The 15,310-nt window shown below is 38.4% G+C and overlaps 1 protein-coding gene across 1 annotated transcript in view; it reads left to right on the top strand.

Annotated features, from left to right (window-relative positions):
• The window catches only part of BTG3 (BTG anti-proliferation factor 3), a 21,324-nt gene that overhangs the window by 503 nt on the left and 5,511 nt on the right, over nt 1-15,310 (top strand). The window contains exons 2-4 of the mRNA XM_007446043.1: nt 3,066-3,242; nt 7,973-8,110; nt 13,624-13,831. Coding sequence (XP_007446105.1) covers nt 3,070-3,242; nt 7,973-8,110; nt 13,624-13,831 — 519 coding nt within the window. The 5' untranslated portion in view covers nt 3,066-3,069. The remainder of the gene's footprint in view (nt 1-3,065; nt 3,243-7,972; nt 8,111-13,623; nt 13,832-15,310) is intronic.

The following is a 15,310-nucleotide window of genomic DNA, read 5'->3' as shown; positions in this document are numbered from 1 at the left end:
CCACGCCCCCTCCCCCTCCGCGTCTGTGGGTTTTCTGGAGCCGGGGATCCGTCTCGCTGTCTGGGTGGGCGGGGGGGCGGGAGTCGCGCCTGAGGGGAGCCCGGTTCTTGAACCCGGAGCTGCCGGAGGCTGGAGCCTTCCCGGGGGCTGCGGACCCTGCGAGGCTGTTCGCAGGAGGAAGGGAAGGGGACTCGGGGCGCTGCCCCCTTAACTCAGGAAAACCCGCGATTGCAGAAGTTGGACGCGCGTGCAGGCCGTTCTTCCAAGAGTGGGTGGGGACGTTTGGTGCCTACTCACCCGGCGCTCTTCAAACCCAAGCGCGAGTGCCGAGCAGCAGGCTTGGATGGCTTACAAAGCCCAACTCCCGGCCCCGTGGGAATCCTGTCGCTCGGGGTCCAGATCCCGCTTTGTGTCGCCTTGGAGCCTGGTCAAGGGCTCGTCACCCCCCGCGGCGGGGACCTCCCCCCGCCACCCCCCTTCCTCAACCTTGGGAACGTCTGTCGGGAGAAATACTTGTTTCTAGAAACGGCCGCGATGAAGCTCTTCGTTACAAGAGAGGGAAAAGTACAAAGTTATGAACTCCTGGAAGGCAGGACTGGGTTTTCCTTTGGGTTCTCTCCCCGCCGCCGTGAGCAGAGGACCCTGTGGAACAAAGTAGAACTTGAGGGGCAGCCGCCTCGGTGACTACGTCCCAGGATGACGTCACCGTGCGATGTTTAAAATGGGAGCTTTTCGCTCGGAGTGTGGGTGGAGGAATTGCGGCGACTTACTCGAGGCGCCTAAGGGCTTCTTGGCCCTGCTGGCTTCTGGTTTCTCTCTCCCTGACCTCATAACTCTCCCCTCTAGGGCTGCCCTTTTGGTACTCCTAGAATACTGACCGGTGGAGGTGGGTTAAATTCTCAGCTCTTCCAGGCATCATTCCCTCAAACTGAAAAAAAAAAAAAAGTAATTCCATATGACTCATCTTGTGTTACAACCCAAAGCCACCACTAAGTGGTTCTTTTCCTTCCTTTCTTCCTTTTATTTTTTGATATGAAACAGAGAGGAAAAAATAAAAGGAAAACAAAACTCAGATATGTGGAACATAGTTGGCCAATTTAATGAATAAGGAGAATGAGCTAGTTAGGGATTGAGTACCTTTCTTGTTTTCTTTGGTGGGGTGGAGGCTAATGGAGTTCTATCAGCAAGTTTCATCCCAAACCGTGTATTAAATTGCAGTGGGTTTTCTTTTCCATCATAACGTGGTGGAGTATAAATATAGCTTTATAAGTGGAAATGGCTGACTTTTTTTCAGGAGGAGACTGCACAGCAGTTGTGGAGGGCTGGGGTTGTGTGCAGCTGGCCATAGAAGGTAGACTTGGCATTCTAGGGTTTCCAGGAGGAAGGTCTGGGTGTCTTCCCATCTAGCATCAGGGTGGCCATGGCTGCCAGCACACCTCTCAAATAACATATAGAATTTATTTCACACTGAGGTCCCTTGTTTGAATTTGCACAAGGAGGAAAGGAATCTTATGAAGACGGACTTTAAGAGCAACTTTGAGAAAAGAAAAAGGAAGCTAACAGAATCAGCTGTATTTTTTAAATGTGAAAGAACACAACTATAGGCTGGGTTGGTCAGTTTTTGCAATAAACATAACAGGGGCTGTATGTCTTTAATGATTGGCTCTGAAAAGGTGATGTTGCTTAATAAACGCAGCATCTGAATAACTCCAAGTTACTTACAGCAGCCAAATGAATGAGCTCATCAAGCAAAGACAGAATATACATCGAAACAATCCCAGTACAAGGTTTTTGCCTTTATGCATTAATCAGTGATAAATCAGATCTGTCATTTAAAAAGAGTCCTTCTTGAGGCAGTTCCAATATGCAGCTGAATCTCTGATGATTTCTTTTAGATTTTCTGTGAATGACCCTGAATTTCCACTCTCTTAAATATGTTTTGATAGAGCTGGGGTTTTTTGGTCATATTTTTTAGGTAAATATATCTCTGTTCTTGAAAGAGTGCTTACAGAAGCTCGATAATGGATTTTTTTTCTTTGTGTATAACAGCTTTATTGAAATATAATTCACATACTATAGGATTCACACATTTAAAATGTACAGGTCTTTGGTTTTAGTACATTCACAGAGTTGTACAACCATCAGCACAGTCAATTTTAGGACATTTTCATCACCTCAAAAGGAAATCTTATACTCACTGACATCACTCCTTCCCCCCCATCCTCCTACCCCTAGGCCACTAATCTACTTTCTGTTTATATAGATTTGCTTATTCTGGACATTTCATATAATTGGTGTCCTACAGTATTTGGTCTTTTGGCTTCTTTCCCTTCGCATAATGTATTCAAGTTTCATACATGTTGTAGCACATGTCAATCAGTATGTCATTTCTTTTTGTTGCCGAATAATATACCACACTTTATTTGTCCATTTATCAGTTGATCAACATTTAGTTTATTTCTACTTTTTAGTTATTATGAATAATGTTTCTGTGGACATTTGTGTACAAGTTTTTGTGTGAACATATGGTTTCATTTCTCTTGGGTGTAGAGCTAGGAGTAGAATTGCTGGGTCATGTGGTAGCTATATATCTGACCTTTTTAGGAACTGCCAAACTGTCTTCTGTAGTGGCTCTACAATACTGGATTTTAAAGTGGACTCTTTTATGTTTTAAAATACAAGTTATTTCATAGAACTTTAAACTTGAATTATTGTAACTAAATATTGACACATTTAAGTAAAAACTATATAATGGTATCATTGTATTGCTTCTCTTTGAGTGATATCTCTGATTTTATTTTAGCTAACAGGAACAATTTGGTGTGCTCTCTTTACTGAACTCCTTTACAAAGCTAGGTGATAAGACTCTTAAACTGTATTTTATAATAAGGTCTTTATGGCATAAATTAGTGACTGTTCCCTACTCCAGATATGAACCAGTGAAACACAAGATAAAATTAGAAGGAGGAAGGGGTGCTGCTGTAAAGGAGGGATATTTTGCAGAGCTTTATCTTCAAGTTTTGATGTTTTGGTTTTTTGAGAAAAACTATTTTATCTTTGCAGAGAAAAATGAAGAACGAAATTGCTGCTGTAGTCTTCTTTTTCACAAGGCTAGTTCGAAAACATGATAAGTTGAAAAAAGAAGCAGTCGAGAGGTTTGCTGAGAAATTGACTCTAATACTTCAAGAAAAATATAAAAATCACTGGTATCCGGAAAAACCATCAAAAGGACAGGCCTACAGGTAAAGCAATAGCTTGGACAGTTAGATTGGACTAAATGAAGAGGCTGATCAGCTCCTCAAATGAGTGCCAGGCCAGAGGAATGATGGGTGTGTCCAGTCCATGCCTTTCACAGTTTATCTGCAAAATACCCAACTCAGGAGTGTCTCAGTTTTATTTTTTCCTTATTCACTTTAAAATACAAGTATTCGTTTTTCGAGTCCCACTGCCTGGACCTGGGGGGCCAATAGTATAGGCTCATGGGAATTAGTCTTGTGGTCATAGTGTGGTTCCTGAGTGTTTTTCTTTAAGTATCACAGGTAGTTGAGGGCTTTCCCAATTGTAGAGAACCCCTAAAACTATCACTTAAAAGGGAGCATGATAAGGGTTGAGGGAAATGAGTTCCTTGTATTTAAAAGTAAATTACACGTTACGTGTTAGAAGTTTTTTGGCAAATGAGAACTAAGATTATTAGACACCTAACATGTTCTTGACACAGGAATAATTTCATTTGTACTGTGCATAATTCGTTGTGGTAGAAGCCACGGTAACCATTTTATAGATGAAGGTAACTTACCTATGATTCACAACTGGTAAATATTAGCTCTGGGATTTGAATTCAGGTCTCACTGACCCTAAATTCTTATGAGCTTTCTGTATACCACAGTCCTCCCACAGCCTTGTCTCTGAGAGTGAAGGCAGTTCTCACTCCCAGCTATCTTTTGTACTGTGGTTTATAAGTTACATTTACAGTTTAAAGAAGAGCAGCCTCCTGTAAAACATGTCCTGGCATGCTCACTCTTTAGTATTTATGTGACTACTTGGGAACCTAAGTTGAGAATATTCTGCTAAACTCAGCTGTCAAACCGTGCCCCATTTGTGGATGTGACCAAAAAAATAAAAGTGGAACAGTTGTGACTATCATGAATATGGAAATTCTTTTATTTATGCATATTGCTGCCCCCAAAGATTCCTCCTCAAATGAGCCCTTCACAGTAAAAAGAACTTCCTTTCAGTCGCTGAGCTCTTGAAAGTGTAAGACTGTTCATGGAGTGTGCAAGGGAGGTGAAAATATGATTTGTTTAGTTCTCACTTGCTAAAAGCCAGGTGAGCATATGATCTGTTGAAAAGAAAAGAATCAAAGTAATTGATATATTTTCCTCTTCATTTCTATCCAAAGAGGTTTCCTAGTATATTGGAAAAATGTAGTGAGTGAAAGTAGAAATGTGGATGTTCTATATAAAGCACTCAAGTTACTGTTTTTTATCCTCTCACTTGATTCTCTTAATTTTTTTCTGCACATCTTCATTTCTGATAGAGTGAACAGCTTTTGTGAATTAGAGCTGTTCAAGCTTTTTACACTGATGTAATTGACATTGGACTAAGGCTTTTGGAAGTGCCAAGCCACCGTACTATTACTGAAAAAGGAGACACTATCAAGTAAATGCTTAAAGGTCAGACAGTGTACAATTTTATTTCCATTAATTCTAAAAACTTGAGGAAAAAAGTTATCCGCAGGATTAAATTGGCATATAATCAGAAGTATCATTATTGAGTCATTTTGAAGCCGTCTTTGAGTTAATTGAGTTAATTGTGGGTCGTTTCTTTTATAAAAATGAATAGACTATAGGATTAACCAGAGTTAGTAGACTCTTCAATCCGTAAAGTTCTTTTTCTTCTAAAGTTTTTATAAATTAGTATGTTTCTCTGTAGGGGGATATGTTTCTCTTATACAAATAAGAGCAATTTGGTAACATTATCAAGATCTATAAAAATATTCACAGTCTTTGAAAAGTAAATCTCCTAAAATCTATTCTAGAAGCATAATCAGAAATGCAGACAAATATGTATGAATATGGATATTTCTTACACTTTATAATTGCAAAAAAATTGGAAAGCGCTACACTGTCAACATTAAGTAAACAATGGACTATTTTTATGCAGCTTTTAAAATCTTGTTTTTGAAGAGTGGTTAATGGGTAAATCGTCGCAGTATCTAGAGTGAAAAAAATAGCATAAAAATATGTAAGGTATGCAAATTTTGTTGAAGTGAGTCTCTATTTAAGCATCTATATTTACATATATTTTTTTAAGCTTAGAGCCTACATTTCCCTCATTGTAGATAAAAAAAACAAACACATACATCTAAGATCTACCTTATGCTTAATTGCTTTTGATCCTGGTGCACATGGGACTTTTGAATCAGCCTACACAACATTAGAATCTGTAACATAGGACCATCTTATAGAAAGGAATAAAGAGTATCTTACATGGCTTAAAATATTTTTTTTTACTCTGAATTTGCTAAATTGTTAACAGTGATGTTACGATAAGTACAGGCATAATAGGGTCGTTTAATAAAGTGAACTTTGGCATCTGGTCTGGATCTGAGCTCTGGATTCATTACTTTCTAGCTGTGTAATTTTGGGCAAGTTACTCAAACTCTCTCTGCCTCCTTTCTTTTTTACAGTGGGGAAAATAGTATCTAACTCACAGGATCATTGTGAAAATTTAAAAAGTTAACATAGGCATACCTTATTTTATTGTGCTTTGCTTTATTGCGCATCACAGACATTGCGTTTTTTATAAACTGAAGGTTTGTGCAGCTGCATTGAGCAAGGCTGTCAGTGCCAGTTTTCCAACAGCATTTGCTCACTTTGTGTCTCTGTGTCACATTTTGGTAATTCTTACAGTATTTCAAACTTTTTCATTATTATATTTGTTTTGGTGATCTGTGATCAGTGATCTTTGGTGTTACTGTTACAAAGACTTGCCCAAGGCTCAGATGGTTACCATTTTTTAGCAATAAAGTAGTTTTTTTTTTTTTTTTTGTGATACGTGGGCCTCTCACTGTCGTGGCCTCTCCCGTTGCCGGACGCGCAAGCTCCGCGGCATGTGGGATCTTCCCGGACCGGGGCAAGAACCCGTATCCCCTGCATCGGCAGGCGGACTCTCAACCACTGCGCCACCAGGGAGGCCCAATAAAGTAGTTTTTAATTAAGCTATATACATTGTTTTTTAGACATAATGCTATTGCACACTTAATGGACTACAGTGTACTGTAATACAACTTTTATATATACTGGGAAACCAAAAATTTGTGTGACTAGCTCTATTGAGATACTCGCTTTATTGCTGTGGTCTGGAACCAAACCTGCAATGTCTGAGGTATGCCTGTACATGCAGAGCGTTTAGAAGACTCTCGATTGCATGGTAAACCTTCAAAAAGAGTTATTATTATTATTATTATTTAGAAATACGTATTAGCTGTTACCTAATGACAACTTTTTTCACTGTTTTAAATGAAAGTTGAAATTAACTAATAATTAAACTTTAAAAAAATTTAAATAGTACCTTATTCTGTTGATGTTATAGTATTGTATTTAGTAATATAATCAGTATTTGTCAATTAACTTATATTTTCCATATTTTGGGCGTCTGAAGAAGTAAAATGACTATCTAAATTCAACCAATAATACTAGTACTCAGGACTCGTACTAAAACCTTGGTTCTCTTGATTGATTTCTTAGTTGTAGGCAGTAAATACTTTCATTGTAGCTAACGTTTCTCTATGTAAGCAGAATACTTATTTTAACAGGTATTTTTTCATTCATACTGAGAACCATCTTTGAGCATTCTGATAGGTAGCTGTGAATGGTATTTCTTAGGTTAGAAAAATTGGAACAGATGGGAATTCCCTGGCAGTCCAGTGGTTAGGACTCTGTGCTTTCACTGCCGTGGGCATGGGTTAGATTCCTGGTTGGGGAGCTAAGATCCCTGCAAGCCATGTGGCATGACCAAAAAAAAAAAAAAAAAGGAACAGTCTTTAGTGGTTTAGAATTTTTTTCTCTCTTTCCATAACTTAAAAAAAAAAAAAAAGGAAAACTCGAGTTTTAAAAGAGGTTAAGTGAAATAAGCCAATAACACTTTTGGATTTTTTTTTCTAATTAATTAATTTATTTGGCTGCATCGGGTCTTAGTTGTGGCATTCAGGATCTTCATTGTGGCATGCAGGATCTTCTGTTGCGGTGCGCGGGCTTCTCTCTCATCACGGCACACAGGCTCCAGAGTACACCAGCTCAGTAGTTGCGGTGTGGGGTCTTAGTTCCTGGACCAGGGACCAAACCTGCGTCCCCTGCATTGGAAAACGGATTCTTAACCACTGAACTACCAGGGAAGTCCCTGGATTATATTTTAATCTTAAGTACATGGTATGAATGGTTCTGTGTCCTTGACTGATTCGGTATTTAGAGAACAATTATAGGTAAGGCATAGGATACCCTTCTTAAGCAAGGTAACAACATATCAAAACTTGTCACAAGAATTTCCAAATATTATTTGAACCACTGGTCGAGGTCTTTTGTGAGTTGGAGATTTTGTTATATAGGTATCTGACCTATTAAAACTTTTACTTCAAAGCTCTAAGTAATTTCATGCAACTTTCATACTCCTTGCTCATTTAATGTACGTGTGAGATTGAGTAGTTTCTGTGTGAAATGAAGTAGAGCCAGTTCTGGTGATTTCCCTGTGCTCACACAGACTCTTCTTTCCACTAGGCTGGGTAGTCTTGATGATGCTGCTGCCTCTTTGCCTGTAGTTCAGATTTATTATCTATTTAGGATAGATATTCCTGGGTTCTTTGCCAGGGTTCATTTTATTTTTTTAAATTCATGTTGGCAAAAACGAATAGCTATATCAAAGTTTCTGATTTACATTTATTTAAAGCTATTAACATTACTCCACTTTGTTGTAGATGCATTCGTGTCAATAAGTTTCAGAGAGTTGATCCTGATGTCCTGAAAGCCTGTGAGAACAGCTGCATTTTGTACAGTGACCTGGGCTTGCCAAAGGAACTCACTCTATGGGTGGACCCATGTGAGGTGTGCTGTCGGTGAGTTCTTGAGTTTGGCAGCTTAACTGATTACCATGCTGGAACTGATTTTATGAAATTCTCTCAGGTACTGCCTACGCATGTATTTTTATAGCCAGGAGCTGGTTGTTTGGCTTTCTCAGCTGTGAATTTTGTAAACTATTCTTCTTGGAGGTGATAGTGAAAGACTGGTTACATTCCTGTTTTACAGCTAAAGAAACTCAAAAACTGATAGAGCAGGGGTTTTTTTTTCGAGCTTTACCAAGAACTCTATTGTAGAATTTAGACACGTAGACTACCTATAGGTCAATTATATCTTCTTTCATTGGTGGTGCCCTTGTCTTTCCCCTCTTCAAATTAGGAAAGACACTAATCCCAAATAATACTGGATATTAACTTTTGGTTGATTTCTGTTTCTGTTTGTTTCTACTCTTGCCTCCCTCCCCCTTTTTGGTTTTTAAGTGGCTGAGTGATATTTTCATGGTTTTATTTTCATAATGGAAATTATTTCTTGTCTCCTAATGAGCAGAATTGTAAAAGGTGAGTGTTAGGTATGAAATCTAATTGAACTTCATTCATTCTAAAAATACTCATTGTGGGCTTCCCTGGTGCTGCAGTGGTTAAGAATTGGCCTGCCAAGGCAGGGGACATGGGTTTGAGCCCTGGTCCAGGAAGATCCCACACGCTGTGGAGCAACTAAGCCTGTGCGCCACAACTACTGAGCCTGTGCTCTAGAGCCCATAAGCCACAACTACTGAGCCCAAGTGCTGCAACTACTGAAGCCCACGTGCCTAGAGCCCGTGCTCCGCAACAAGAGAAGCCACCGCAATGAGAAGCCCGTGGACTGCAGCGAAGAGTAGCCCCTGCTCCCCGCAACTAGAGAAAGCCCGCGCGCAGCAACAAAGACACAACAGAGCCATAAATAAATTAAATTAAATTAAAATACTCATTTTGGACCAGGCATTCTTAGTTGTAGGGTTTTTAAAAAATGAAAGTGGCATTCTTCTTTCAGGTAGTTCAGAGTGTAATAAGGGAGAAGAAAGAATAAGCAGATTATAACAGAGTGTGATTTGTGCTATAATAGAATTATGTACAAAATGCAGTAGTTGGTGGCACAAAGGAGAAAGTCACTGCCTCAGGAAAGACTATAGTCAGCCCTTGGTATTGGTGAGGGATTAGTTCCAGAACATGCCCCCGCCCCGGCCACATGCACACACACACCACAGGCAGAGGCAATATCCTCGGATGCTCAAGTCCCTTATATAAAATAGTGTAGTATTTGTATATAACCTATGCATAACCTCCCATATACTTTAAATCATCTCTAGATTTCTTATAATACCTAATGCAATGTAAATGCTGTGTAAATAGTTGTAAGTACAATGCGAATGCTATGTAAATAGTTGCTTGAATTGAAAAAAATTCAACTTTTGCTTTTAGGAACTTTCTGGATTTTTTTTCCCCAAATGTTTTTGGTCTGTGGTTGGTTGAATGCATGGATGCAGAACCCATGGATATGGAGGGCTGACTGTAGAGTATGTGATACTTGAGCTGAGTGGGGAAGGATGAGTTGCAGTTGACTAGATGACAAGGTTGGAAGGACATTTCCAGGCAGGAGGAACAGGATGAATAGATGCATGGAACCTTTGTGAGTAATTTCCTACAGCTGTTCTTTAGGGTTTTCTCTTTGGTTTAGAGGTACAGTTCACCCATTGATTATAGTAGAGGTGCTTTTTGATGCAACCCTAATATGTTCCAAAGGTGGTCATAGCCTTTGACCTGATCTCCAGCAATGAAAGTGGTGGTGAAGACATGTTGGAAAAATACATGGTAATCCTGCAACAATTTTCTGGACCACCCTGGAGCTGCTTGATATAAACTGGTGGCTTATATAAGCTTATTGCTTTGGGAAACCGGGTGTAGGTAGTTGATTCTCCAATACTTATTTCTCAGAAAAAGGAAGAGCAAGATACCTCAATTTTTGGTCTAAGAAGGTAAAACATTTTTAGAGTCTGGGACTAATTAAGCACTTACCATAGGCCAGGATCAGACTTTGTTTTATAGACTTGGACCACTGAATGAATCCCTGCAGAAGACCTCAGTATACAAGAAATAGCTATCACAAAGTTACTATATTGAAATGTTTACTTTTTATGAGGCCCACACTTTGATCATGATTTACTCTTACTTAACACACAGTTCTTTTAAGTTAGTTGTGTGGTTTTTCAGCCCATAAAAAATTACGTGGCATTTGAAAGGTGATTGTTCCTAGTACAGTTGGCCTTCTGTATCTGAGGGTTCCACATCCATGCATTCAACCAACTTTAGTTCAAAAATATTTGGGGGGGGGGGGGAAGAAGTTCCAAAAAGCAAAACTTGAATTTGCCATGCCATGCAACTATTTATATAACATATACATTGCATTAGATATGATAAGTAATCTAGAGATGGTTTAAAGTGTATGGGAGGGTGTGCATAGGTTGTATGCAAGTACCATGCCATTTTATTTAAGGTACTTGGGCATCCACAGATTTTGGCATTGGAGGGAAGCAGGGATGGTCCTGGAACCAATCCCCCAGGATACTGTTGTCATAAAGCTACAAAAAAAAGTAATAGTCTGACATAGAGGCAGGAACAAAAAAGCAAAAGAGTTGACCCAAATGTATTATCACAACATCAAATAATGAATACTTAATACAACGACTTAAATCATTAGGGAAAAGTTTCCATATCCAAGGATGTTTAAGAAGTTGGCTAATTATATAAACATTTTGGACATTTATTTGAAATGCTTAAACTACATCTTGGCACCTGAAGATAAAAGCTTTAGTTACATGGACATTCTCCTTAAGTGGATACTTCATTACTTGATTATGCCAGATAATAAAAAATTACTGTGCTTTAATCTTGTTAATATAAGAAAATCTTTGCATTCATTAGCCTTCTAATTATTTTATATATGATCAAAATTTTGCCCCAAATTGGCTATGATGTGAGGTTTTTCACAGTTAATAGAAATTATTGATATCTTCAGAATATGAGTGCTCATTCAGTGATGATAGAAATCCCAGAAAGAAAGATCTGTTAGTGATTGGGTAGAGGTGATTGCTATAAATTGAGGAGACTGAGATATTAGTGCTTTTGGACCAAAACTGGAACTATTCTGAAAATTAAAGCTGATATAGCAGTTATATAATTGAATAAATATCTGAATTATTAAAAATAATAACTCATTGGCATATTAAAGACTAAGGTTATGAAAAAAATTGAAATGCACTCAAAGAGAACATTCTTCATAGAGTTATTCCATCAGGATAAATATTGGAAGAGTGCAAAGTGTTATATAGTTAGAAATATTTCACTAAGTGAAATATTTGAGAAGATACTGAATAGACAACAGATCCTATAAGGAGAAGGCCTGCAAATAGCTGGCAGCTTTATTATCTACTCAATATTCTACACTTCTTTTTTTGTTTGTTTGTAATTTCTATAATCCTTTCTTTTCCTGATAAAGAGCAATAGATACTATTGATTTGTTTCAAATTAACTCAATAGGCCTGAATGTTTTAGCAGTGTGTCATTGAAAATTGGAAAATTTAAAAGTTGTCCATTACGAATTCTGAGGAATTAACTGCACATTCTAATGTTACAGTAATATAGTAAGTAGCTTCACTTACCCTGAAGAGAGCCCTCATACCAAAATACTACCACGGGAAAAATGGAGAACCTAACTGAGCTTGAGTGTCCAAGAAACCTGAGTTAATAAAGCTGATCCTTCAATCATTAGATGTCTGCCCTTGGATTAGGTTTCTGTTTCTACAGAGGCAGGGATTTTTCTTAAATTTCTTGCCTTTCTGTTTTGCTTGAATTTTGACTCCGTTAATGGGCAATACTGAAGGTAGGCCTAAGCCCATTGTTAATACTGCTGGTATTAATATATGAATTAACCTTTGATTTTATTGAAATTTGTTGCATCTTTAAACCTGGAGAGGATCAAGGGGTAGATTTCCACTGCTACAACCCAAGGCTAAGTAATCTTGAAATTATTCTTCCATGAATTCTGTGTTGTGAAGAACCCTTCCCACTGTTCAGGCATCTTCTACTAAGAAGAATCACCAGCTGAAGACTAATAACCACTATCCAGCTATCTTCAGCTTCATCATTCTGCAGATAGGAAACTAAGGCCGGGAGAGATTAAATAACTTGCACCTGGTAACAGAGCTAGTTAATGACAGAACAGAACCAGAAACATGTCTAGTGCTCTTTCCACCATCCTGCAGCAACTTCTTTTATGAGAGAGACTGAAAAAGAATAGAAAAGGAAATTATGTACCATATTTAGATTGCATTTTTGGCCCCATCCAGCCTATGAGAATGGAAGATAGCACAGTTGAAAGAAACAGAACTCACCTGTGAAACTACTTGATTGCCATTTAAACTTTCAAAGGCTTTGTTGCAGTTAGGCCTTTTACTTAATTGTAGATATCATCCTGATTCAGAAATAATTTGAGACAAGAATGATCATGAATGAAATTAATTGACATAATAGTCAATTAACCCTATTTTCTGTTGATGTTTTTATATTTTTTTAAGCTTAGAATCACTTTAATTACATGCTATGTAAGACTGCTTAACAATTCATTTCCTTTGTCCTAACACTTCGTAGAAATTGTTTCATATTGTTTATGTTGTGCAATCTATTTGAATGGATTTGTGGGTTTCTCCTCTGTCCTCTCAATGAAAACTCCTAGTTTTACTGTGTGTTGTGCTATTTTCCCTCATTGCAGAATTTATTTTCCTTTTTTCTAGTACCCAACAGCCGAAGTTACATGTTCTGACAATTATTTTTCTTAGATCAAAGCTTTAAAAATGTTTTGGAAGGATAAAAACGTTCACTTAATTAAAAAAAATTAAGATGAGGGGTAAGCATTTATCATAGGAATCTCTATGAAATCAGCAGTATAATTCAAGCAAAATCCTTTTATTTTCCTCAACAGTAGTTTTTTTTCCCCCCTTTAACTTCAACAGTTGCCTCAATTCTCGTTTTTGTCAGTGTGGATATAGGAAACAGAGGCCTCTTTTTTATTAAATCGTGGTAAAAGTAAATCCCATAGGAAATGTCTGATTTTTGACTTGAATTACTAGGATCTACGTTATAAGGGTCAATTAAAATTTTCTTAGAAAGTTCTGTATGGCCAGTTTCAATGGTACATACAAAAATGTAATCAAAACAATGAGTTTCTCTGATATCATAGACAACTATTTTTGTCAGGAGGCAGTAGAAAAGAAATTGGAAAAGAGAATGAGGTCACTTTTTATTTGTACTTTAATAGACCAGAAGTAGAAAATTGTGGCCTGCCTGTTGGCATGGAGCTGGGTTAGGATACTGTAGATGTAGAATCAAGTTCTGGGAGGGTTCATTCTTTGCCTGGGACTGATGGCATGTCCAGACCTGTTCAGTTGTTTTTATGGACATTCCTTGATTTGTTGATGTGACTTCAAGGTGTGTAAGTTTTTTGGGTTTTTTATTCTTAGGTATGGAGAGAAAAACAACGCATTCATTGTTGCCAGCTTTGAAAATGAGGATGAGAACAAGGATGAGATTTCCAAGAAAGTGACCAGGGCCCTTGATAAGGTTACCTCTGATTATCATTCAGGGTCCTCTTCTTCAGATGAAGAAACAAGTAAGGAAGTAGAAGTGAAACCCAATTCAGTGGCTGCGACCCCCAGCCCCGTGTACCAGGTAACCATGAAGTGGCTCCATATTGAAGGTCATGAGCAAGTCTTGCAAGGGCATTCTAGGTAGTCCTGCTTATATTGCCCAAAGTTTCTGAGTTGAAATTCTGGATCACAGTTCTTGCCTTCCCACGTTAAGGGGAAGCTGCTACCTCTGAGATGAAATAGGCATCCTGAGTCATTTTATCAAAGGACTGCTTTACTAAATAAGTGGGATGAATACATTGTAAAAACAAGAGAAAAAATAATGGTGATAAAACATTCCTGATGTTTTAAAAATCCTTATTGCAGTCAAAAATAGCCACTCATTTTTTTGTAGCCTTTAACACTTCCAATTTGTACCTAACTTTCATGTTCTTTCCCTTTCTATGATTAAAGAGAAACCTCACTAAATTATTTAATTTTTCACTCAAGCTAAAACAATATCTTTCTTTGCTTTAACATTTAAAGAGTCATATAGCTACTAATACTAAAATTTAAAGAAGTCCTTTGAGTTGAGCCTTATTCTGTACGTGTAGTTTTTCTCATTTTGAGTATATTTTTAAATATACCTATTTTTATTAATTTGGCCTTAATTAGACATAATTAAACATACCAGGTTTCTGGTAGGGTTTGATTTGGGCTAAAATGAGAATTTAGACCTTAATGAGTAAGAAATCAGAGTATCATGAGTATGAGAAACTGAACCTTTAAATCCAGGATACATTTACATAATGAACATCCTTTCAGTATAACTTAATTTTTGAGTTCTTGATTTTTTATTTATTTATTTATTTTTTTTTTTTGCAGTACGCAGGCCTCTCACTGTTGTGGCCTCTCCCGTTGTGGAGCACAGGCTCCGGACGCGGAGGCTCAGCGGCCATGGCTCATGGGCCCAGCCGCTCCGCGGCATGTGGGATCTTCCCAGACCGGGCCACGAACCCGCGTCCCCTGCATCGGCAGGTGGACTCTCAACCACTGCGCCACCAGGGAAGCCCTAATTTTTTTTTTTAATTGTTGAATTATCCTTCCTAGGCTTGAGAGGAAGCTTAGTTTTGAAGATTATCACATTCTTAGGGGTATATGTATATGTGTATATTATAACATATGCACTTGCTTTAAAAAAAATACAAACCAAAACAAAAACTTGAAACAGTATGAAAGAGTATAGGGGCTTCCCTGGTAGCACAATGGTTAAGAATCCACCTGCCAATGCTGGGGACACTGGGTCGAGCCCTGGTCTGGGAAGATCCCACATGCCGTGGAGCAACTAAGCCCATGTGCCACAACTACTGAGCCTGCAGTCTAGAGCCCGCAAGCCACAAATACTGACCCCACGTGCCACAACTACTGAAGCCTGCACACCTTGAGCCCATACTCCGCAACAAGAGAAGCCACTGCAATGACAAGCCCACGCACCACAATGAAGAGTAGCCCCCACTCACCGCAACTAGAGAAAGCCCACACACAGCAACAAAGACCCAACAGAGCCATAAATAAATAAATA

Source organism: Lipotes vexillifer, unplaced genomic scaffold, assembly GCF_000442215.2.
Source record: "Lipotes vexillifer unplaced genomic scaffold, Lipotes_vexillifer_v1.1 scaffold62, whole genome shotgun sequence".
In the NCBI taxonomy this organism is placed as follows: domain Eukaryota; kingdom Metazoa; phylum Chordata; class Mammalia; order Artiodactyla; family Lipotidae; genus Lipotes; species Lipotes vexillifer.
This window is presented reverse-complemented; position numbering and strand designations above follow the sequence as displayed.